This window comes from Teleopsis dalmanni, chromosome 2 (assembly GCF_002237135.1).
Source record: "Teleopsis dalmanni isolate 2A chromosome 2, ASM223713v2, whole genome shotgun sequence".
NCBI lineage: Eukaryota > Metazoa > Arthropoda > Insecta > Diptera > Diopsidae > Teleopsis > Teleopsis dalmanni.
In genome coordinates, this window is record NC_051847.1 from 38,027,335 (window position 1) to 38,053,789 (window position 26,455).

General features: G+C 27.0%; 3 protein-coding genes and 2 non-coding genes across 6 annotated transcripts in view; 3 read left to right on the forward strand and 2 right to left on the reverse strand.

Annotated features, from left to right (window-relative positions):
* The first annotated feature begins 459 nt into the window (after window positions 1-459).
* Window positions 460-541, forward strand: Trnas-uga. The gene has a single exon. It is a non-coding gene; the product is annotated as a tRNA-Ser (tRNA).
* Window positions 542-779: 238 nt separating this feature from the next.
* Trnas-uga lies at window positions 780-861 on the reverse strand. The gene has a single exon. It is a non-coding gene; the product is annotated as a tRNA-Ser (tRNA).
* Window positions 862-2,895: 2,034 nt separating this feature from the next.
* Window positions 2,896-3,702, forward strand: LOC119680380 (methylosome subunit pICln). Its single transcript, XM_038093167.1, has 2 exons — window positions 2,896-3,085; window positions 3,143-3,702. Exons 1-2 carry the CDS (start codon window positions 2,967-2,969, stop codon window positions 3,654-3,656), a joined length of 633 nt encoding a protein of 210 aa, XP_037949095.1. The 5' UTR covers window positions 2,896-2,966; the 3' UTR covers window positions 3,657-3,702.
* On the reverse strand, window positions 3,689-4,387 carry LOC119680381. The gene is made up of 2 exons (XM_038093168.1): window positions 3,941-4,387; window positions 3,689-3,879 (listed from the first exon to the last, which is right to left on the reverse strand). Exons 1-2 carry the CDS (start codon window positions 4,340-4,342, stop codon window positions 3,796-3,798), a joined length of 486 nt encoding a protein of 161 aa, XP_037949096.1. The 5' UTR covers window positions 4,343-4,387; the 3' UTR covers window positions 3,689-3,795.
* Window positions 4,388-9,240: 4,853 nt separating this feature from the next.
* LOC119677371 (E3 ubiquitin-protein ligase Smurf1) overlaps window positions 9,241-26,455 on the forward strand; it is a 30,081-nt gene continuing 12,866 nt past the window's right edge. For both annotated transcript variants that reach the window (XM_038088682.1, XM_038088683.1), the window contains exons 1-2: window positions 9,241-9,357; window positions 9,434-9,472. In XM_038088682.1, coding sequence (XP_037944610.1) covers window positions 9,303-9,357; window positions 9,434-9,472 — 94 coding nt within the window. In that variant the 5' untranslated portion in view covers window positions 9,241-9,302. The remainder of the gene's footprint in view (window positions 9,358-9,433; window positions 9,473-26,455) is intronic.

A 26,455-nucleotide genomic window follows, 5' to 3' on the forward strand; every position in this document is an offset into this window, starting at 1 on the left:
TGTAGATAAATTATTATTAGTTTCTATAATATAATGTATTTTATGAACATTAAGACAAAACTTACTTCTAGTGTCTAACATATGTCCATAGCACGATACATATATCCATGCAGCTTTTACATATATATACATATATAATTTCATATATATCTATATATGTTATATATACATTATACATATATATAATTTTATACGCATTACATTTATTGTACATACAGTTTTTACTGATATATTTTAATTTTATTTACAATTAAAATAAAAATTCCAAAATATGCACAGTTATCTTGTCTCTCCAAATCTACATGGAGCAAACTTTAAAAGCCAAACTCAATATATGCTTTAAAAGCTTTAAAAATTATGTGAAAAACTACATCAGCAAATTTGTTCAACTCAGAAAGTATATAGTACTTTAAAATGATCGATTTTAATTGAAAATAAATTAATCGGCAACTTATATGAGCTGCGATGTCCGAGTGGTTAAGGAGATGGACTTGAAATCCATTGGGCTAAGCCCGCACAGGTTCGAATCCTGTTCGCAGCGAATTGTGTTTTTTTTATAAATTTAAACAATAAAAATATTTAAACAAATAAAAAAAAAAGTTATATAGTTTCGACAAATAAAATACAATAACAAATACTACATCTTTCGAGTATAGCTAAAATGAACAAATTAAAATAAATTATGCATAAATTATATAAATAACGTATAAATTATATATATTATGCAAAATTAAAAAATTTATATAATAAAAAAAAAATTATTTAAACAAAAAAATGTCCGCTGCGGACAGGATTCGAACCTGTGCGGGCAGAGCCCAATGGATTTCAAGTCCATCTCCTTAACCACTCGGACACCGCAGCTGTGTCTGACAAGTTGCAAAAAGACTAATAAATGAAAAATGTTTATCTTATAAAATATTAATAAAAATATAAAATTTTATTTTTTAAATAAATGATTTTTTTTATTTTATTAAAATATTTTTTACAATTATAGTTTTTTATGTAAACATATCACAAAACATATATACATAGTAAGTTCAATATGTGTATATGTTTATTTTTAATTAAAAAAAAACGAGTTTCTAAAACCGACTGGGTCCAAATACTGGTGGCTTTGGTCTTTGTGGTGGTAAAGTGTATGGACGTTGTGGCTTGAAGACTTGTGGCTGTGGTGCAGGATCTGCTGCTGCAAACTGTAGAACCGCCATAATTGCCAATGAAATAAATACGAACGATTGTAAGAACTTCATTTTGATAAGTTGCTGCTAAAACTTGACTATACTCTTTTGAATCTAGAAAGAGCTTATATACCTTTAAACATTGCAACTGTGTCATCTGTGTTCTTTATCAGTGACGGTATTCCCCCTGTTAGAGATAAGCTTTTCGTCATGCATTGAAATGTAAACATTAAGAGTAAATATTTTATGTGATTCAAAAGGAATCACAGCAATTAGAATAAAAATAACTAAATAAAAATATGTAAATAATTTCTTCATTCAAAAGTTTTTATTAAAACAATTCAATATTTCTCAGAGGGGGTTTTATCAATTTTTCACAAATTCATAAATTTACTGAACCATCTCTTTCTTTCGGTTTCTATCTGATAGAGCATTAATATCATATATGCATAAACATAGATTTTAAAATAAATTTAAGAAAGAGGAAATAACTAAGGAAGTTATATAAGGTCTGTTCCACGAACTACACGTTGAAAAACACAAGTAAAGTACAAACTGAGAGCGTAACACAAATAAAGTGTTAAATTACTCTCTTTACACAGATTTTAATGGAACAGCTTTGTGTAAAAGCTGTTCCATAAAACAGCACTGGTGTGCTACCCAAATAAATAATACAAAAATTTAAATTCAAACCGAAACAGCTGATTCACACATCCACACAAATTTTACTTAAAATAAAATACGAGTAAAGTCTGTGTAGCATTTTTAAATTTCAACAGGGATGTTACGCTCTCTCAGATGCTCTCATTTACTCAAAAATTTGCTGGTAGAACGCACTTGTGTTTACATAGTGTTACTTAAAGTTACTACTCGTAGTTCGTGGAGCAGACCTATTATATTTATACCTTCTTCAAGTTAAAGTTTACCATATGTCTAATGATAGTTATTCATATTAGAGATATCCTCTGTGTTCTTTTAGAAACGACAAGCTTTATATTATTACGTAGCAAGTTATATTTGCTATTATTTACATAAAAAACTGTGAGTATAAAAATTCAATTGCGTAGTAAAATAAATGCATAATTTAATAATATTTTCTGTCAATTTTTTAGAAATAAAAGTTGAAGAGTTTTCTTGATTTCAAAGTCGTCTACCATGATATATTTATACTTTTAGTAAGCTAGGTCTGTTTATTAATTTGGTAAAACTCAATTTAGGGTGTTTACATTACCCTAAAACTGATTTTAAGAACCTTAAAACCAGTTTTAAGACGTGTGCGAGTTAGGCTAAGTTGCGTTCTAAATGAGAAAATTTTAAGTTGTGCCGAAAATGTAGTGATGTGTCGATACGTGTCGAAAATGTAGTGATGTGTCGATACGTGTTCAAAAAATGGCTAAATGTGTGCAGTGCAAAAAATCCCAAGAAAAGTCCCATTTGGTTTAGCATCAACTTAGCCTAACTCGCACACTTCCTTAATACTCCCATAAAAGGGGCAATTATATTATAATTGATAAATTGATTTGTTGACATATCCAAGAAATACCATTTATTATGATTCAAACTTTTGATATAAAATAACTTGGTTTTTGTGATCATCGTTATTGCCAAAAATTTGTTTAATAATATCTTCTCTGACTACTATTTGGTCATTGCAACACAAATAAGACTAAAACAAAGTCTGCAAACGGCTCGACTTTCTATTGTGAATAGTACTTTTCTGTAAAGAGCAGCATAAAACGCCGGCCAACATTATAAATATTGTTTTGAAAGTAAATTACATATTTAAAAATGGTTTTAATAGCTCCAATATCTTTGCCAATAGAAGATCTGATGTATACATCAGAAAATGTTCAGTTGAAAATTGATACTAAAATCATCGGTAGTGGTACAATTTATATCAGAGAGAGGTATGATGTTGGCATTGTTAAAAACTATTATATATACAAAAAAGTTTTTTTTTTCAGTTGCCTATCTTGGCAACCAGTAAGCGCTCCTCACGGCATTTCAATACCATGGAAACATATTGGTGTACATGCGAAAGCATCAGATCCAAAGAAATGTATTTATTTAACACTTAATCACAAATTAATTTGGCCAGGACCATATGAAGCAGATGTAGCTGGTAACGGACATGCTAATCTAAATAACGAACAAATGAATCAACAAGATGCTAATGATGATGATGAAGGTAACGCTTCGGATGAAGGTGATTCTGCTGGGACTGAGTGTTGGTTCGTACCAACTGATGCTAGCGTTGTAGATGCTTTATATTTGCGTATGTGCGATTGTCAAGCATTGCATCCAGACTCTAATGACAGCGTTTCTGAAGAAAGTGATTTCGATATGAATAGTATTGATGAGGACAATGATGATGATGCCGATTTAGGACCAATGAATGATGCTAATGATGTTAGACATGCACAAGGAAGCATGCGCAATTTAAGTCTAGAGGATAATCGTTTTGCCGATGCAGACTGAATCTAATCTAACATACTCACATAGTTTTCAATTGTACAATTTATTTGAAAATAAATAATTTATAATAAAAACAATCAAATTTGTTAAAATATTTTTGCAACATGAAAAAGAAAAACGAATCAGACTTTATAATAATGTATTAACAGTTTTCTTTTGCAGAGTTTTTTTCCTTTTTTGCTTTTATTTCAGCTTGTACTTCGGCTTCTGATATAGGTTTTGAAAGCTGTAAATTCAAAATTAAACATTAATTAACAAATTCGATTGTTTATCTAACTTTTACTAACCTCTGATGATATATCTAGTATATGTAGAACTTGTTTATAAGGATCTGCTTTCGTAGGAATTTTATCGTAATTCCAATAGGTGAAGTCTTCAAAGCAACCTGTTATACGAAGTTTTCGATCTGCGTCTTCATCGAGCGGTTTATTTGTCTCTTGTAAGACTACTGCCTTAAAATTATCCGGTACTGTTGAAACTTCTCCTTGTAGAGGAAAACCGCGTAAAGCATTACTTAGACACCCATGTTCATGCTTTGTATAATTATTAAAATAGTCATCTGCGTTAGTTTCACCCTCACCATCTATTTTTGCTGGGAAATAATGAATTTTTAATTTCTGATCTAATTGCTTTTTGTTCAACTCAATTGTGATAGACATAATAAACAAGTATGAGAACCGACGATACATCAACAAACAATAAAACCGAGTACACAATAAAAAAGCGCAAAAGCAAGGTTGGTCAACAGCTGATTTTGTAAATAGCAATTAACCATTCACAATTTAACTAATTATTTATTTACCAATAATTGTCATTCACAATTAATGACAAAAAGTGTTGAATTTCGGTTCTGTTTTATATGGAGAAGATATCAAAATAAAAAATTAAATTATTATTTTAATTAAAGCCCAAAAAAGTCAAAAAAAAACAATTATATTAAATACATACATATATAACATTATACGTTTATTATTTGTTATATGAGGTCACTATATTATAATGTGTGAACGGTTTATATTATTCTACTTGTAAATTGTAGTAAATGAAACACTTTAATTGCGTTATATACATTGTAAAAAGTTGTTTTAAAATATATATCTCTAATTTTTATTTCGCTTTGTTTTGATTAGAAGTGTTAAGAAACACTTACATATTTTCATTAATTTTAGAGTTTAAATTCTTCTACACAAAATTTTCAGTTAACCTACTTAACAATGTGAGGCAAAAACCTTTCCAATTTCCCACTCTTTATCTGGACAACATTTTTCGCATTTCTCCCGTAATCCAACTCTACAATCCTGGTTACAATAATCGAATTAACTTAAGTATGATATAGACGACGGTACATGTCAACACACCAAGTATGCAGATCAGGTATGGCTTTTCCCATACACTTTGAAACAAAATATGATTTTTCCGCTTACATGTCTGCATATCGAAATTTGTTATCAATACTTAAATATACACAGTGTGATTCGGTAGCTCGGCATACTCACCGTCTGTATCATGCTCTAATCGTTTATTTATGTGCCTAAAGTGAAAACTATATTCATATAGTTTTAGAACTATGTGATTGTCATAGTTAAGACCAGTAGCTCTTGTGTAAATCTTTTGTGTTCTTGTTCTCGACTAGCCTAATACGAGTTGTACGAATTGTTTTAATTCAATTTGATTTTCAATATACACTACTTATATTACTTTATATATTATGTCACATATATGAGTTTTCGCTACATTTAAATAGCTACGTTTAAAATTTGAAATAATTTTTTTTCAATATTGCGAATTTTGTAATCTATGTAAATAAAGATATTAAAAAAAGTACTTTTAAAATATGTGATACATTATTAAAATTCAAAAATATTTAACAAAATATTTAATATAAAGACATATGCAGTAAAAGAAAAGGAATTTTATATTGATTAATAAATTTATTATACCATATACTGCTCTTAACTTAATTTCACCTTTAATTTAGTGGTGAAAAATACAACACTGTGTTTCATACTTTTTATGAAAACTAACACTCCCACACCTCATGAATGAAGTGTAAAAGGAAGACAGTAGAAAAATAAAATTGTTCAAAAAATTGTGAACCCACAATAAAAATGGCGTTTCTCGCCGTGGTGGTTCGTCTTGCAATTATATCCGAGTTTCTTCTATAAAATAAAGAAAAGAAAGACGTGGTATATAAAAATACGGAAACACAATTATTTTATAAATAAATTACAGTTATAAAATATATTGGTGCATTTATATTAAGAAAGAGAAATGAAATATGCGATTTAAAATAAATTTTGTGCTGCTGCAATAAATTACAAAGAAAATGAATAAAGTGCATATAAAAATAAGAATGTTCAAAAAGAGCAGAAAATAATTAATGGCTAATTAATTCTTTTAAATGTTGTGAAATAAATAAATATATAAATAGTAAATGTGTTAAAATTATATATGTAATTTCTTATATATTGTTATAAATGGAAATATTTATAAATATATGTTACTCCGTGTCGTAGCAAAATATAAATAATTTAGGTAAATAGAATGTATAAATATATTTCGTACTTATTTTATTTTAAATATATATATATATTAATAAATAATTTTATTAATACGAAGCCGCATAGCGTGCTGTATGTCCTTGCCATTCCCTATTTCTTATTAACTCCTTATGAGCTTGCATTCGCAATGTATTTTGTCTTATTGTTTTGCGAACGGATTTTATAGCAAGTGTATTCTAATATTATTTTTTTTTAAATATACAACAAAATTACTTTTAACAGTAATTGTTTCTAAAGACTTTTTTACATATGTGCTTATAAATTAAAAATCACATTTAGAATTATTTTCGTCAGTGCATGGCTAGCAACAATTAAAGTTGTACTTTATACGCTTCTGCAGACTGATTTATGGTGACTGATTGTCGTATGAGATTCTTTAATTAACCTCATTTACGTGAAGAATTAATTATATTTAACGAAAATTCGAATTTAAAAGTTTTTTCTTCAAGATTTATACAAAAAATACCACGCCCTTTACCCCACACTGTGACTTAGGTTTTAATATTATCAGTACGATGCTGATTAGCGCTATATGGATCGGTGTTATCAACAAAAAAAAGAAAGAAATAAAAATATAAAATAGGCACAAACTTAACTATATAAAATTGTACACATATTGTTCATAATTTGTGTCATGTTGTATTGAGTTATCGGATCTAAATATAATTATTAGACGCATTTGGGTCTCCTGAAGTCAGAGAGTTCTACAACTTATGTCGGTTGACATACAAAATTTATTTTTTAAAAAAATATAAAGTAAAATTTTTGTTTAAATATTTATGAAAGTATTTTATTAACATTGATTATTTGTTTATTCCGTGTTAGAAATATAAATTTGAAAAACAGATCAAATTATCTTGTGATCTGCTTCTTTTGTAACATAAATATTTTACAGGCTATAGACAAACGTTCTATTTTTCATTTTTAGGCATATCTATATATATTTAGGGACGTTGTGGTATTTTTACCCAAGAAAAGTTACTCCAAAGCTATACAAAAACTTTAGTGTCTTTAGTAAAAAGTTCTATATAACTGTTAGTTAGAAGTTCTGAAAGTTTTTATATCCAAATGATATGCCTTCTGAGAGAATAAATTGAATTTATTTATATTTTTTATTTAAAGGAAGATATAAGTAGATTGTTGTTGTAATAACCTCTGAAGATCTATAACGCAGATAACCTGAAACCAATAAAAAATACGTATATGTTTGAGGAAATAGTTGGCTAAAGGAGGTGTGATATGAGAAGGTAATAAGATAAAGCTCGTTTATCGAAATTCCGTATAGATCCTTAAAGACATGATAGATGTGTTAAAAGTGTTTAATCTAGATGTAAATTATTTAAGATGTGCATGTTATTAGTCAGTTTTATGAAATAAACATGTGTATATTTGAATTGTGCTTTGTGTTTTCGCAAATTTTGTTTATTACCGACCCACCTGTAAACTGAAATATACAAATGTTACAGAGTCTATAATTTTCAATGTGATTCCCGGCTGTGAAGGCTTAATACTAAGGCTCTCTTTACACACATATTAGTATAATTTTACGATAAGCATCTCCATTGAAACTTCAAGGAACTCCATCGATATTAATTAAAGCTATAAATTTGAATATAGCTTTATTCTAGAGAGGGAAACGAGATTATACAAAACGAGTATTGATTTCATGTGTGTTGTATACGGTGTATTACTGGATAAGAAATAGCGGCTTGGTCTATTACAATGAGTATTATTAAAAGTTATTTGGTTCTTAACAAAAATTTTTGTTGCCCCTACTGAGATCAACTACAGTTACTTGTTAAAAAGTTACCTATCACGTTTTTCCATTATAATCCTGGCACAAGTCAATTTGCAACTCTAGACTTTAAAATGTTGTCCATTTGTTCAATTGTTTTACCTACACATGCTGTGGCTCTGAAACTGTAATTGTTCTGTAAATCCGTGCCGTTAAGGTTGCTATGTTCCTCGATACAGTTTAGATATAATCTTCGTTTAATCTTCCTCACCCATCTCTTAATCATTATTTTATATTTCCTTTACCTGATTTCAAATCATTCAGCAGGAACTAGAGTCACACCACAATAGGTTAGAATAACTGATAAATTATGCAAGTTAAGATCTATTAGTTCTAAGCTAGCGAATTGAGCAGAATGGGCTTATATATTATATTATATAGAAGTATTACTATATATTCTTATATTTCTTTGTGTATAAACCATTAAATCTGATCGTAAAACATTTATGCTTAGTGAGTAATATATTAAAGTTTTTTTGTTGTTTCTTATATCTGTAATCTAAAAATTTACTTAACATTTTTGAATCGGAAATGTTATATTAATTTGTATACGGTACTTTAAGTACAATATATATATAAAAGCTGACTATAATGGATGAGTAATAAATTCTTATATATATATATATATGTTTCTTTAAATATATGCTTATCAATTTGATCTCAATGGAGTCTAAAGTTTTGGATCTCTGTCCTTATCCAAATAGTAATATAAATTTTAAGCAAACCGATCTAATTTATATTATTACTTTATATAATATTTAATTATATGTTTGAAATATTATGGTATATGAACAATATTTACTAATTACTTTTTTTTTCTTTTTTACAATTACAGAGCAATAATAAAATTTCCGAATAAGATTATATAAAAAAAAGACGCGATGACTTAAATGTTATTTAAAATAAATTATCAATGAAATCGATTTTTAAACCTCCACATTTATTATATACGTTATTGATGCGTTTTTGGGTCATTTTCCCAATTTCAACTGAAACGCCTGCAATACAGAACGAACAACACCAATATTATTATTTACTGCAATCAAAACAATCAACAAATACCACAATAGCTGCAATATAACACAAAAATGCATTTAATATTATATATATAAAAAAGATAATATTCTAATTTATTTATGTCCATATTTGTATATTATTAATTACGCTTTATAAATGCTGCCGCAATTTTTATATGTTCATTTCATAAGTTTTGTATTGCAAAATTAATTAAAAAATTTTTCATATTTGCTGCTCAATTAATTATTAAAATAATTAAAGAGTAAAGCTAAAATTATGAATAATTTGGATTATCCGCGACGTAATGGAGCACACAAAGTTCGAATTACAAGTAAGTATATACATATAAACATTATTAAATAATAATATTATTTAATATAATAATTTTTTCTTCTTCTTACTTTTAGTATTGTGTGCCAGAAATCTAGCGCGCAAAGATTTATTTCGTAAGTAAAACATAATAAACATAATAGAAAAATATAATATTATTATGTATAGAAAATATATATAAAAGTACGTAAAAATGAACCATCAAAAAGAGCTTCGCCTATGACTATAGAAGATTTTTATCTTAATTAAATTTTATTTTAATATTGTCTTATGAGTTGGCTTTGTAAACAAATGAATTGAAAGAATTTGCACAGTATATTTGATACTGATATCCATATATTAAGAATTTTTATTAATTCATAAAATTAATTAAAAATCAACTATCAATATATTATTAATATGTTATAGTGTGAAGTAGAGGAAACTGTTTTAACAATTTGCAAGTATTTCTTATAAACATAAAATATTCTTCCGTATTTTTGCACATCCATTCATGAATTTATTTAATATCAGTTATTAATATTTATTTTAATAAGCTATATTATTTTAAAATATAATTATTAAATACAATTTTGTGGCTTAGAGCAAACATTAAGAGCAAATTGATTATTGAAAATTAACTGCAGATAGAAATTTAATATAAGTAGTGTATAATATCACGTTTATGATGATAAAACACGTTTTAATATATCTTAACTAACATTAAACAATTGCACATAAAGTGTTTAAAAAAATGTTTAAAAAGTCATTCCATACATTCAAACAAATTATGTTAAATGAAGGTTAAAACTTATCTTTTCACACCCAAAAAATATAATTTAAAAAATAAATTTTATCTTATTTTAAAATTTTCTTTTTTACTAGTTAATTTATATAATTATGTAAAAATTTTTTACATTCATAAAATAGTGTGCTATACTTCTAAATATTCATCTCCAGGGATCTTTGCAAACTATTTTCAATTTAATTGTTCATATATATTATATTACAAGGTTTAATTTTCACTTAAATAAATTATGGTATTCCATTTATTTTCACTTAGTCAGAATTTAAGAGAAGATAAGAAGCAAAAAAGTAAACAATGAATTAAGTTTAGTAGAGCTTAATAATGAGCTATATAATATCGCTAAGATAAAATAGTTAAATAAAATTAACAAAGAAAGTGAATTCATTTAAAATAGATTGTAGCGAATAGAACGAACTTGTATAATTGTTTTTATATAGCAATTATAAAAAGAAACTAATCGCAAAGAGCTTGATCGGGAGAATATGCTAAATGGGGTAGGAGTTTGTAGTTTAATTTATGAATTTTTATCATGGCAAGGGTCGAGTTGTTTTTGCTTGAAATTGATAACGAATCAGTCCAACAACTCTAAATACTATTTATTGGTGAGCGCTTTACTTTTTATAAGGTAATCAATGTAATAATACCACATGCATCACAAAAAACGATCGCCATGATTATTTGATGACAGATCCACCTTGGTCTTCAGGTGCACATTTACCTGAAGAAGTTCTCTGTTTTAGCTGTTATTTCGTTTTTGGTGTGTTGTAACAGATCCATGTTTCTTCTATGGTAGCGAAACGGCATAAAAACTCATTTGAATTGCGGTTTAACATTTGCCAACAAATATAAGTTAGATCTCTCAGCTTGTTCAATATTTTACAGTTATTGATTTTAACAGATGATAGTTGATGAGAGTAGTAGAGTTGCATTTGAAGTAAATATGCAGGAAATACAAAAATTCATTGAATGCCCTCGTAATTAGGCACATTAGGCGATGATTATTATTGGTGTAAGACAATTCGATAATTAGGTCACCATTAACTAAGAAGTTTATAAATAATTATTTGAAATTTTTAACTTCAAAAGTTTTAAAGTTTTATTATTTAGTCAAACTTCCATAACTCGAAGTCCAATTTTGCAAAGAAAAGGTTCGACTTATGGGTATATTCAGTAATTAGGGTTTGGGACTTTAATTTTTTTCTTATTTTCAGTAAAAAGCGATTCCACTTTATTCATACTCTTATCACTAGCTGAATATAATCGTTAAGAATAGCATTGGAAGTTATTTTATTTACTTTCAACCACGCTGCCAGGACTGGTATTTGCACAAAGAAGCAACATAAGTAAAAATTAAATGTTTGGTTTGGAAAAAGGGACTTCCCCTATCAGCAAAATGCATTTATACTTAAAACAAAAATTCGACTTATAGAATGCACTTTCCCATATTCATATCAGCACGGAACAAAATTTTTGTTCGAGTTATAGAGAAATTCGAGTTATAGAAGTTCGAGTTATGAAAACAGAATTGTATGTAATTTGCTCTCTAAAACCTTGGTGCACTGTTTTTGGTTCGAGTTATAGAAAATTCGAGTTATAGAAATTCAAGTTATGGAAGTTTGACTGTATCTCTAATATAGAAATATTATAATGATAATATAATAGTAATAGTATATAGTACATAGAAATAAAAATTTTATTAACAGTTGTTAATAGTTTTTACAATAATGATCAAGTAATTCACCTGAGTTAGAAATTTGAAAATGTATTATATTAAATCTATTGTTGTTACTATTTCAATTGTCTTAAAGTTTTATTCCTTATATAGAAATACCTAAATACTAGGTTTAATAGTTTAGGTATGGAAAGTACACAACTCTCTCTCTCGTTGAAAGAAATTTTAATTATTTATTTATTTTTATTGCAGTTCCACTAAAAACTTTTAGGAGTTAATAGCATATAAAATTAATGAATTCAATTTACGTCTGAGTCAGCTATTTTTGGTAATGGTGGCAAATTACTAATTTTAATAGGTTCCATTACGACAAACAATTTTCAACAACCCGCTATCGTTGCCAACTGTTGTAGAAGTAGGTACTGTTTGTTTTTCTATTTGTGCTAGTTGGCTGATACAATTTTTTATTTGTTGTATATATATATTATAAAGTTATTTAGTATTATTTATTTTCATATTTTTATCGTTAGTGCTATTGTTATTATTTTTATTTTTTATTTTTTATTTTTTATTTTTTGTATTGTACTTTGCACACTACTGCACCACTATAATCGGACGTCCGTAATTGCTATTCGCTGTTAGTAACTGTTCGCTGTTAGTATTGCTTAATAATTGCTCCCGTAATCATAATGAACAATATTTTGAATATTTAATTCCATTTTTATTTTGTTGTTGAAATTGTAATCAGCGAAGCGCTTAAAACTTCGCATGTGAAGAACTCAGATACTTATTTACTTCATTTTTATTTACAACTGCATTTAAAGTTTGTTTCCGCTTTTCGTAACTCACTGTCTATATGAGATACAAACTATTAGATAAACTTTAGAGTTCAAAATTTCCTATAATAAATTTCATATTAGTAGTATGTAAACGTTGAAATTGAATTCTGCACTTTGAGGAAGTGAATATTATTGCCAAAATATATCTGCAAAGAGAAATGATTTAGTTTTATCTTTTTAATAGTTTTTAATTGAAATCTTCATTTCAAGTATTTAAAAATTTAAATCGTTTTTAGCTTTCGTATTTTACCTTCGGTTATATGCTATTATTTATAAAAAAGCAAATTTATTATTGTAAAACTGTTTTAACTTTCATTTGTACTTTTGTGTGTTAATGTTGGGTTATGTTTGGTTGTTATAGTAGTAATTTGATAAACTTTAAGAAAGAACGAGCAATAAACCGACACATAATATTATTAAAAAATTATAGACTTAAAGTATTATATAAAATTAGAGGCATGCATTGTCTATTACACTCATGATTGCTTCGTTAAGTCATTTTGAGTTCATTATATACAATATAATCAAATACTGAAGCTCTTTTGGAGTTTTGCAAATGAAACACATCTAGAAATCTAACATTACTTACAAAATAAAGTTCGTTGCTTCAATGTACCAACTATCTCATAGATATAAAGATATTGTCCAAATTTCATAAGGAAAGATTTTGCTAACACACAAATGAAAAAACCAATTAGTTAAGACAATTATATCACACTAAACCTTTTGAAACAGTCGCACAAACTTTCTAATAATCTATTATAGATTCTATAGTTAGACTCTAGATTCTAGAGAATCTGTAATAATTTATAGAATATATAGAATATATTGTTGACAGATGTTATTTCCGTTGAGCAATTAGCTTGCAACTATAGATGATCTTTTGTGCTAACAACCAATCCCAACCGTATAAAATATATTTAGTCCTTCGAATAAAGACCAGAATATCTGTTGTTGAGAATTTCCTATATTCAGACAAAGATATGAGCTGTTTGCTTAGGTTTCCTCTCAGATAAAACTGAAGATTGTCACTAAAAACTTTTCCAGAAGTCTCACATGGCCTGAATTTGACTATTGGACATAATGTTGAAAACTCGTTAAAAATTCTTCCTTAAGAGTAAGCAGTTCCATCTTGTTGATGGAATTGCATTGATGTCTTGTTGGTAACACAAGTATGATGTCTTGTACGTATTGTTATTGAAGTAAAATTTTTATATACAATGAAGTAGTTGGTATAAATACTGAAGTTCCAAAGAGACTGAATCAACTACCAATGAAGTTTGACTGTGGATAAGGCCGGAAGAATAATTTGGGTTAGAGGAGCATTTAAACACTGATACACTGAAGTACAGTACAGTAATAGATTATAACAAAAAAAATGTTGTATGAAGCTCTTTACTATCTTCGGTTTTTTTAAAACATTAGCAAAACAATTGTACTTTTCTTAAGTATTGTGAGTTTTCTAGTTCTAAAAATTGTTTAAATGAAGGTCACCTTGAATGTTTGAGCGATTTGTATATTTTACATAATTCTTGAAATACAGTTTAGAGTTCATTGAACAAGTTCAATTATTAAATGTTACTTAAATAATTGATTGAAAAAAATATATTTATATATTAATTTGTTTGTTTTTTAGTATATTAGTTCTGTATAAATATTTTGTTAACAGTTGTGACGTAAATCTGTTTTATATTTGATTATTAAAGTTCGATATGGTTAGATCGAAATCCACAACATTGCTTATGGTGCCAGTAACTGTCTTGCCTTCCACTTATTGGTACCGATTAAAACATTTGCAATTATTTGATCTGTTTACAACTTTTACATCATGAAGTTTGTTCATTATTCTAAGTAAAAATAATATTTTATACAATTAGTTTTATAGTTAGTTTTTAGATTTCATATTGCTTGCTTTTCAGTATATTAAATCAAGCAACAAAGATTAAACAACACTATGGTAGTGTTAGGTTATTAAATCTGATATGCCAAGGTTAGGCATACATCTCATAGATCTGTAGCTATAACAGTTCCTAAACCTCATAAATTTCAAGAAATAGTACAAAGCAGTTACAGGAATAGAGATTAACCTTTTTAAACTAGTAACTAAACTAGGCAAAAATATCGATTAGTTTTCTGTAGGTTCCTCTGGTTTCGTTATAGGATTTTTTCTTTATTTGTAAATTTAGTTGATATAATAATTAAACAATGTTTATTTATAGTTTCTGTATAGTTGCCGATAACTCAATGTTTTATTATAAAAGTGTCTAGGGTGTTATTTCCAAGTTATAACTGAATTATTTTAATAAATCATGTTGAGAATATGTTTCTGCTTCTTATATTACTAAATTAACGAAATATAGTAAAATGTAATGGACCTTTTGACGCCACCATGTAATTTATAATACTATTGAGCCGCGTTATTTCTGAGATAATTTGACAACTAGATTTAAACAGACACTTTGATATATTAATGTAGTGGGCTTAAGAATAGTTTTAGAGTGATGCGTGAACGTCTAATGAAAAGTTTTAAACATAAGAATGGATTACTGAAAAGCTGAGCTCTACTTCTTTCGTTGAATTCGTCTAAATGTTCTGTCTATTTTTGGTTTAAAATATTAGCTATATCGCGATATTGACATAGTTGAGTGCATAAAAATTCAGTTGGTTCGCTGGCTTGGTCATGGTCATTGTGTATGGAAGAAATGCTCCTCCTAGAAAGTTATTTGATTCGGTACCCGCAGTAGAGGACGTCCGCTTCTTCGGTAGAAGGACCAGTTGATCAGGAAGCACTGATCGGGCTGGCTGGCGGAGGCTATTCGACCAAGAATGAATCACGTCTGTAATGGCCAATTAAGTAAATAAGTGATGATTAATTAGATGAATTAAAGCTTGGAACTATAAGTTATTAATGCACCAATCCAATCGTTTCAATTCACTTTTCGTAATATTTGATTTATTCTCAAATTAAAAGATACACAAACCTTTGTTAAAATATTTATAATAATGGATATGTTATAAGTATAGTTTTGTGTAATCAAATGACTATAAGTTTCTCGTCTATTTTTTAGATGTTCTTTTTCTAATATATAACTGCTTCAACATTTTTCATATTATTGAAAAATTTCATCTAAGCATTTCAACGACAAAAATATTTTCTATTTGACTTTATAACGTGAGTGAAAAAAAGATAAAAATATATATTTAAACTTTTATTACTAACGAAGTTATTCTAAACTAATGACCATAAAACTAAGCAAAATAAATATTTTTTCATTTATTTTGAGGAGTTAAAACTTAATTTATAAAATGTTTGCCTACATTTACGTAAGTAATTTAGTACAAAATGAGTAATTAAGTAATGCGATTAGTGACTACTTTCTAAAAATATAACTAAATGTATATTAGCAACGCAATAAGCGAACATATATACAAACAGAAAAGTCATAATTCCTTGGTTCTTTTATGAGCTTTGTTCCAAAAAAAAGTTAAGCTTACCACCCCAACAACAAAATATCTCAATTTTTTTAGTTCCTCAGTCATTCGTAGGTTTTAGTGTCAAAAAAGTACAAAAGTACTTAAAAAGTGACTCCTAGGTTGAAGTGGTGAGGTGTGTGGCATGTTAATAATTTGTACATTACATTTGTAGAAAAACTTATCAGTGGGAATAAGTACAAGAAACTATCTAAAGAAAAAATTCCGATATAAATTTATCAATAAAACAATATCAAAAAGTTATAGCCAATGAAATTTGTTGCTTCTTAATTATAAAATTAATTACCTAAAATATTAATGTGTTTAGATAGCTTTCTTCTCTTATAATTGTTAAATATAATAATAATAATAATAATAATTTAATATAGTGATGATAAATGAATGAGTATATATTCATTCATATAGTGATATATATTTATTTTTGCAGTGTGACGTTAAAAATGTTTTATGGGGGGATTAAAAATTTCTACAGAAAATAATTCTTTACTCACACAATTTTAGGTGCATTTCTGTTTTTCTCTATTTTCTGTTCGGCTAACTCGATTGTAGATGATATGTTGCATTATCTAAAATTTTAAAGATAATTCAAGATATTGTATAACATGCACTTTTTGAGGATACCAGTAAGGACTTTTGTAGAATATATTAGGCCCTCGTCATAAAAGAAACATTATTGTTACTGTTTGGTTCTCTCTAGACAAAGTTTTAATTTTAGGGAATTTTACCTAAATATCAAATGATAATGGGTAATATTAATAATAAGAATATTAAAGTTTATATCAAAAACTAGTTGGTTCACATATTAGATCATATCTCTAATTAAAAGGATCGAATTGAGTCGACATCATATCATATGAGACATCATATTAAAGGTAAACTCCAATAATCGCTTCTAATATTGTTTTCCAATCGGTTTAGTTGTTAAAGTGTTATGGGCTGATATATTGATAAATCAATTTTTTAGGTTAAAGTAAAAATCGAAAACTCATTCCATCGCCACATAGAAATTCAAATCGTTTTATTGTTTATATATAGATCGTATTTTTAAGAAGAAGAAAAGTAATGAAGAAATTCTAGGAATGAATACCGGTATAGGTAGGTAAAGTGAAAGTAAGATTATATTCACCGCAAATAGCTATAAGAAATCTAATAAAGAAGGTTCGACATATTAGAATTAACTGGACACATTGATGAATCCAAGTATCTGACAAATTGTAATGTTAAATATATCACTGAGTCAATTAATGAATGGGACCTGGTCTAAAATGTGTAGGAAACGTACCAATCAGCTGTTACAATTAAAGCGTAACCTGTTCTGCATTATGGTATCGAAGCTGATGGGTGACTGCGTACTAGAGAGACATACTATGAGACTTAGATAAGTCATTATAGGGTGGTATAATGACTTATCGAGATGTCAGTGTACATCACATTAGAATATTAAAAATTTTTCAGACTTTTTTTTCTTGCCGACCTGACAGGGCTGTTACTCTGCAAAATTAGGGTATTGGCCAAGTTTATAAACTGGTCAGGTTGGTATCATTTGGATGTCGTGTCTTTCGTTGTTGCTCGTGCGCTGATCACATCAATTCTTTTTGGGAATCCTTCTCGTCTGCGTATGAACAACGATAGTTTATAGTATCGCAACGAATTATTATTTTTAACATAAGGCGTCAACTACAACCTAACTTATCTTCATAACTAAACTTAACACTATTAGTACCGTTTTGAAAAAATTAAGGAAATAATTTCAAATTTTCTTAAAAGTTGTTTTATTTTTAACCTTAGTTTTCTTTCATTATTTTTTTGATTAGTGCTACTACTTTTGATAAGAGCACGGAATGGAAGTATCCTAAACTGTAGTTCAATATGTACAATGATTTTAAATGACACAAATAGATAGAAGCGCTCAATGAAATTAATCATAAAAACTTAAACAAAAATGTTTCTACATAGTTGGTGTTTTAAAACTCAGACTATAAATAATTAGTAAACGTATGTATAAAACTAATTAATATTCTAAATAAATTGTGTAAATTTACATTCTGAAAATTAATATTGTAAATCGTATTTTCTTGTTATACGACCGCATTAGGTCATGGCCGTACATTTATAGTTATATGTGGTATGTAAATAATGCTTCTAATGTGTGATATTTTGTAGATATGTAATAATATAATATAGCGAAGCTATCTATTAAATTATTAACCTAAAGTTAAAGTTTAATAGTGCATTAAGTTAGATCTTTAACAAATTACAATATTAATATAAACACTTCATAAATATTTAATTTTTTAATATCATTTTGAATATTGAACTCGTATTGTATATATTACCTATATAAAATTAATTCATGAACTGTCTTTATCGCATAATCGCATATAACCTAAAATTATAGCAAGCAATTGAGTGCATTCCATTCCATTTGTTATTTTTATATAAAAATTAGTGATCAGGTTTTACCCTGCTTTCCCTGTACTTAGCACTTCCGCTCATTACCTTTATTAATGGCAGGCACCAAGACAGGTAAATATGTCGTATTGATAAGGTAAGACACTGGCAAATGCTCAAATTGATTTGGAAATGACATGTGACACTTCAGAAACAAGTTCACCTTCTCCCCATGTGTGTTGTGCGAGTTTGTTGCACAACTCTGTCCTTATTGAAAAGAAAGAAAACTAAGCATATGGTTGCTTTTAAGCAGCGTTTTTTTTGTTTTTTTTTATTTTGCTTCTCTAGATTCCCTTAATTCCAGGCATAAAAACCGATTTAAATAACACACATTCTTGTCTGCAAGTTTTTGGTTATTGTGAGTTATTTTGTTTTATTTTTTTTCATTGGGGCGAGCGTTGTGTCTTGTGGCTTAATTAACTCCAAGAGAGCGAACAAACGGCTGACTTGTTTTTCCCTTTCAATTGTTGTTGCAATCGAAGCTGGTATCTTTAATGCTTCATCTATCGAAACCGCATGCGAACGAGAATAGTTTCCTTACAGCACTTTTTCTGATTCTTGCGAAGAGTAGTTCCAATAGTTGTTGTGCCAGTTCAAAATTGACTGTTTTCTTCTCTTTGCATTGCAGTTTTTATATAATTTTTAAGTTGGCGGAACGCTGTTACTACTTGAATCATTGTTGCAGTTAATTTTTTTTTTTGCATCTTTAATTATAGGAGAATACTTTCCATTAGCCGGCAGAGTAACCGGTTGTAATTAATTTTATGACTAATAATTGAAATTTTTTTATATTTTTAATTGACATTGCATTCGAGTATTGTCGCAGACAATTATTAAAAAGTATATTACAATTTGTCTAAAAACAAGAGTGTATAATGTGATCAAGTTGTATTATTTATTACTTTAGGTTTAGTGAAACTGTTCAATTATTTAAAGGCGCCAAGCAAATTATAGTTTTTATTTATTTCCTTTTAAAATATATTGAAGATATTAAACATTTTATTTACTATTAGCTCTCATAGTTAATTTTGCGTGTTGAAAATATATAAAATTAGTTATACCATTGCACTTACCGCAACAAATTAGGAATAAATCCATAACACTTATTTTAAAATCTACATTAACCTATGTTTTAATTATTCATATCGATGGATAGACTAGTTTGATATAGTGAAATAAACGAAAAATTGTCCTTAATCTTGTATTTTATGAGATAGTTTATTTGATTTGGAAAGGTTACTGAATCATTAACAAGATTTCAACTTCATATGTTAGAGTTTTAAAAAAATAAATAATAATTATTATTGTTATATTTAAAAAGTCATTACACATCAAGAGTATTATTGTAATTAACTTTTTAGTACTCAATTTGTAATACTTAGATTTAATATAATACTATATATAAAAACTTTAAAAAATTATTAAGTAGAGAGAGTTATTAAATGAGTTATTTAAGTCATTATAAACAGTTATAACAATTATTGTTAGTTTTATACTTATAATAATGTGTTTTTATAATAATAATTTTTTTATAATAATAATTTTTTTATAATAATAATTTCTTTACAATAATAATTTTTTTATAATAATAATTTTTTGTTTTATGGCAAGACATAAACATTTATTGTGGAACAGAAAATGAATAATGATAGAGAAATGAATTGTCAGATCAAAAACATTTTAAATTTTTAATCAATTGAAATCATTTTCTGACCATACAGCTGTTTTGGATTTAGCCGTATATCAATCATCATCGCTGGCCTTTCAAAACAACTGTTAGTTAAATTGTCCGTATATACTGTTTAAACTGCAAGTTTTAGGAATTGCAGCCTGTCAAATTTGAACTATAGACTTGAATGTTAACACACAAAGTCAACGTACACTAAATTTACACTAAACATACACTAAAATTTATAGTAATTTTTGTTGTTTAATCATATACAATTATTGCACTTGATGTGCTTTTAATTGTTACTAACGCATAAACCACAGCTATATAAATTAACTTATGGTAATCATTGTAAATTGTTAGTTTTATAAACTTCAACATCATTGTTTGGAGAAAGATCACTGTTACTTTAGATCACTTTCATTCTCCAAGCATATTTAAAGACTATCGCTTTGTTTAATTCTACAATCGTGTTTGCGAGATAAAGAGAAGAATATAATACTTGTTACATCTACTAGTTAAATTTTTATCTAAACATTATACGCTATCTATATATGCGCTATTATAGTTTGAATTTATATTCATATTTATATGTCGGATATAGTCAAATATCCAACATCAGTGGTCTTTGGTAATAATTATTGGTTTAATTGTACATCTATAATTTTTGCACTACTAGTGTCAGAAAATTGAACATTATCAACTTTCAATCATGATTCCGTGTCTTAATACATGGAACTAACCTACACTTAATTTGCGTAATTTAAATTTTTATTGTTTAAATAAATATTTTTAAAACGTTCGTTAAAAAAAAACCTTAACTACCAAAGTATAAGGTAACAAAAAAATATTTCAATGCAATATAATTGCTAATTCAAAATAATGGTATTATCAGTTTCACAACTCTAAACTTTCTTTCAATTGTTGGGGTGAGATATTATGTATTTTATTATATTTTTCAGGCCAGTAAATACATAATATTGATCGGACAGATGTTTGAAGACGCATATTTGCAATGAACGAGTACATATGGAACATAGGAATTAACGAAGCGTTAAGTCTGTTTGTGTTCCTTCATATGAATTTTGGCTTTTATATTCTCCATATAATACCACTAATTATTATTCCACTTCAAAATAAAAAATGTGTATTAACAGTTTCTGGAAGTACATATGTACATATGTGGGTTGTCCATAAATAAACCTATTTTTTGATACATAGATTATATATAGTACTTTATCAGTAATTAATTTTATTTTGGCATATGTTTATAAATATTTACTGTTACTTGTATCTATATTTCTTTTTCAAATTTTGGTGCCATTTTTTGTTTAATGTTACTTTTAAATTATATGAAAAAAATGTATTATCAATTAGCGTTGTGTTGATATGCGTCATTTTGACATATGATGTTCATATCATTTGATTCGAAATAATATCAAAGAATTAATGTGCCCATTCACATATTTTTTTACTTTTGGTGAAGGTACGAGTATCTAAAAATTCATCTGAGAACAAATATTTTCTCGTAGATGGTTAAGTTTTAATGTGTTTTTTTTAGCCACTTTAAGGTTTAGCATAGTTTCTCTTATTATAAACTTTGAAAAGTTTGTTAATATATTTTTGTAAAAGTAACGCACGAAATATTTTAAAATATTTTGAAAGTTTTCCACCGCACGTTTATGGCTCCTCATAATGGTTTTTATGATCATTTCTTACTTAGAATTAATTTTAAATTGCTTCAAGTGATTCTTTTCTTATATCTTATATGAGAAACACTTAATTATGAAAGCTGAGAATCGACTAAATCCGTGCATATTATAAATTTTATTATTAAATTGTTTAATGCTTAAATTTAATTTAAATATTTTTTAATAACTATCTAACTGCGGTTTAAATGGTTTAAATTTTTATTAGTACTTCTTCTCGTAGTGATGGTTTCTTCTTCTTTTTGTATAATATCTATGGTTTTTTTTTACTTCATTATTATTATTACAATTATTATTGTAGCTCTGCCAGAAAACTTTGATAAAAGTGAAAGGTCGCATTTTTGATGTGCTGAAAAAAGGGGTCAATTGGTCGTTCAAAATTTTTATGCAAATATTTTATTTTTATATATAATTGCGTTAACTGGAGCAATTTTGCTGTACTTAAATGCCAGGCTAGTTGTAAGTTCGCAGTCATTTAAGTTATGCCTTAAAAGTTATTGTAAAATAATCAAAAAATTTTAAACAATAGTATTTTTTTTTTCAAGTTTAGAATTTTGTTACAGTCACTCAAAAATTAGTTATATATTTGTAAAAAATATACTATAGTCAAGTCTGTTTAATTTGATTGGTTTTAGTGTCGGCAGAACTTTCCCTTCTATCCAAGTAGTGCATAGAGCTCAATTTGTTACCACATACTCAGTCATAAAAGTCTAAGTTTAACAGTTTTCTAACCTGCATTGTTGATAAAAAATATTTTTAAAAGAGATTTGAGATGATAAATCCTTTTCTAATTCATCTTTGATATAAAAGTCCTTAAATCATTTATCAATGTCTTCAAATTGAAATAGTGAAAATTTTTACATCTTATATACTATTCGCATTTAGAGATAATAGTTCGTTTAAAATATAAACCTTTTGCGCGTTTTTATTGTGTTTGGTGTGAATCTTCCTTCAAAAGTTTAGGTATCATTCTAACTTTCCCATTGCACGTGTAAACTACTGAACAGTAGTTCTACTGAATAGTAATTCTATTGAAAAGTTATTCTACTGAATAGTAATTCTACTTAATAGTAGTTCTACTGACAAGTACTTATACTGAACAGTAGTTCTACTGACAAGTGCTACTTTTGAACAGTATTTCTACTAAACAGTAGTTCTACTGAATAATAGCTGTACTAAATAGCAGTTCTGTCACCATTTAATGCTTCTGCAGGTGTCTGTTGAACTTAACATGAATCTTCTTTCAATAAAATTATATTGAAATCATTACTTTAACTATTGAAACCATTCTTCGCAGATGGTTCTGAATGGAGAATTCTTATCACTAAAATCCTAAACTAAATGACTTTTGAAAATATATAACTCAATATTTGCAAAAAAAATGAAAGTATTCAATAATTACAACACAAACAAATGACTTTTAATATGTCAATCACAGAATAAGGACCATGTTTTGCATATGACTTCATATCACTGCAGTTATACACACTTTCTGATCATGTTCATAAAAGTATGTTATGCATACAGTCAAATCACAATTATCAATTTTATACTGTTAGTACTGTAGATAATTTTTGGTTATGCCTAAATTTAAAAGTAAAATATTTTTTGTGTAGATATATATGTGAGCATGTATACATATTTCTTCCTGAAAGGCGAAAATTCTGAAATTTATTAATAAGCAACACTGTTTTAACTAACGGGATGAGGTATAAAAAGCTTCGTCCGCATAGGTTCAAGGAATTTTCTGATTGGGTTCTTAATGTGAAATTTTTAAATTACATTGAAAACAATAATAATATCACTTTTGAGGTGAACATAACTGTCTGCATAACATGGTCTGCATAACAATGGCCAAACGCCATTGCGTCCAGTTATATGCAATTTTGCCATAAGTTATTAAATACATCCTACATATGTTAACAAAACATCGATATTTTTCTTTGATTTTAAAATATAATTTAGTTCTTAATACCTTAATACTTTCTTTATAATCGTATATTATATATATATTATTATAAACTTATTTATTTATATTTAAAACTGTTAAGGCATATTATGTTTACATTTATTATCTGGCAAACAATTTCTCACAGTTTATATTAAAATTTATTCTTTAAAGGTTATAAATCTTGTCATTGCTTTGTAAAATCATTTTAATATTCTTTATTAAATTCTTTTATTCGCAGTTTATCTTAAATGCGTGAAATTTCTTTCTTCTAACAATTTCTTTAATTTGTTTAAATGATTAATGCAAAATTGAATAGCCCAATTATTTTTAAATGAAATTTAATTGTTTATAGAAGGTGGTTGTTGTAGTTAAAAAATTCCAAAAATTTATAAATAAAATTGGTCCATAATGTATATATATACATGATTGAGAGTACTTTTTTAAAATTCTGAAAAAATATTTTTTTTATACGGGATATTTTATGTAAAATATTTTTCTGTTGTGTATTTACATTTAATAAATATTTAATTAACAGATTTTAAAAAATATTTACTTAGGCTACTTATTTACTTTTATTCATTAAGTGTTAAATTATAATTAATTTGTAAAGAAATGTAAAAATTAATTTATTACCTTATAAAATATTAGCTTTGAACATTTTACTTATATATATGTAATATCAATATATCTGCTATTAGAACATTGAACATAAGTGGAATTCCCGATATTATGTATACCATCAGCTGTTATAATATTTATTAAATGTGATTAAAAATAAAAAAATATGATTATGCGTCCATTATCTTGCAATGTCGAGTTTTTTTGTTTAGTTAGTAAGAATAATAACCCTGTTTTGTATGACTTGGTTGTAAAATTACGCTCTATCTATTGTAATTATTATTATTATTATTACTTGTGAAATATTATACACCATGACTCAAGACGGTTTATTCTGCTTACTTGAGCATTCTTGATAGTTTTCTTTTATTCTATATATTGTAGAGGTTAACGAGTGTTTCCCAAATTGGAGTATGTCTACTACTGCTGTTTTGGACCTTCACGTGATAGTGTTCAAATGATGAGTGTTAGACATTGAGAGGATAGTGTTCACACGATTCATTTCTCAAAATCTGGTCTCTGAAAAGCTCACTTTGTTGAGGTACTACGTCATCTTTCAGTACCCTGGTTTCTGTTAGACTTTTGATAACCTTTTTATTCAAGACTACAATTAATGTTTTCTTTTAGATTTGTTTCCTTTTTTTGAATATTTTTGATTGTAGTGTATACGTTTATCACACAATAGTTCAGTTATATTCTATTTTTTTTTGTTTGACCTGATTTTGATCTGATAAAACTAATATTTATATTTATCTTTAAATCTAATACCAAAAATTCTTTACTAGATAGAGAATAAACATACACTATTTAAATGGTTATAAATTTTAATTTCCATTAAACGAATTTTTAAAAATCATTCATTCATAAGATTTAATTTCAATTATTGCAATATTTTTTAGATTAGATTTATATTAAAACTTATCATTCTTACCAATTATCAAAATAATTTTTTGAATACATTATTTTGATAATGTTAATTTAACATTTATGATTATACAAAGTGTACTTGGCGGATACTTGTTAGATTGCTAATCAAAATATATTGATAATTTGATGATAGACCTTTTTTTGTACTAATAATACAATTATCTTAAAAAACTACACATTTAAATTTTTAAAATCATTAACATTTATTTTGAACGTGATTTTTTTTTAATTTAATCATTTAATTTCAGTATCTGATTGTAATTACTCTATAGAAATATTAAATTTATATGTAATAAAAATATTGATGTTTTCGTAAAGAATTTGACTCAAGAATATTTTGAAAATTATTAATGAAATAATTGAGTAATTTATAGAAACACACAGCTAACTAAACAACAATGTTAAGCTTATCTAGCATTAATAATATATAATATATATGTTAATAATCATATACCAAACAAAATATCCCAACAATATTAAAGAATTAGATCATTATGCTTTAAGATATCTACAAGAATATTATTCTAATAACACTGATTTAAAAATTTCATTTTAATCGTATATTATCGTACATAGCGTATTTATCGCTTATATGCTAATAACAAGCAGCTGTTTTCTAAGCAACAGGGAGAGAAAGAGAGAGAGAGAAAACAAAAAAGAAAGAGAAAAAAGAGGAACCTAGGATGATAGAACAAGAGAGAAAACGAGAGTTGGATAGAAAAGAAGAGAGATATGAAGAGTGACAAGGTAAATGACCAGGGGATAGGGAAAGAGAGTAACAGGAAGACAGATTAAAAGAAGTAGAGAGAAGAAGAAAGTCAGCAACAGAAACAGAGAGAGAGAGAGAGCAACTGAGAGACAGGTAAATAGGGCAAGAGAGATACAGCAAAATAGGAGAGATACAGATATTTATATTTTAGAAGTAAAGAAAGTGCGTGAGCAATAGACAGTAGGAAGTAAGAGAGAGAGAGGGATGTCTTACAC

Coding starts and splice junctions, on each gene's coding strand:
- LOC119680380 (XM_038093167.1), top strand. CDS start 2,967: ATGGTTTTAATAGCTCCAATATCTTTGCCAATAGAAGATCTGATGTAT. Junction 3,086..3,142: donor ACAATTTATATCAGAGAGAG/GTATGATGTTGG, acceptor TTTTTTTTTCAG/TTGCCTATCTTGGCAACCAG.
- LOC119680381 (XM_038093168.1), bottom strand. CDS start 4,342: ATGTATCGTCGGTTCTCATACTTGTTTATTATGTCTATCACAATTGAG. Junction 3,880..3,940: donor TACTAGATATATCATCAGAG/GTTAGTAAAAGT, acceptor TTGAATTTACAG/CTTTCAAAACCTATATCAGA.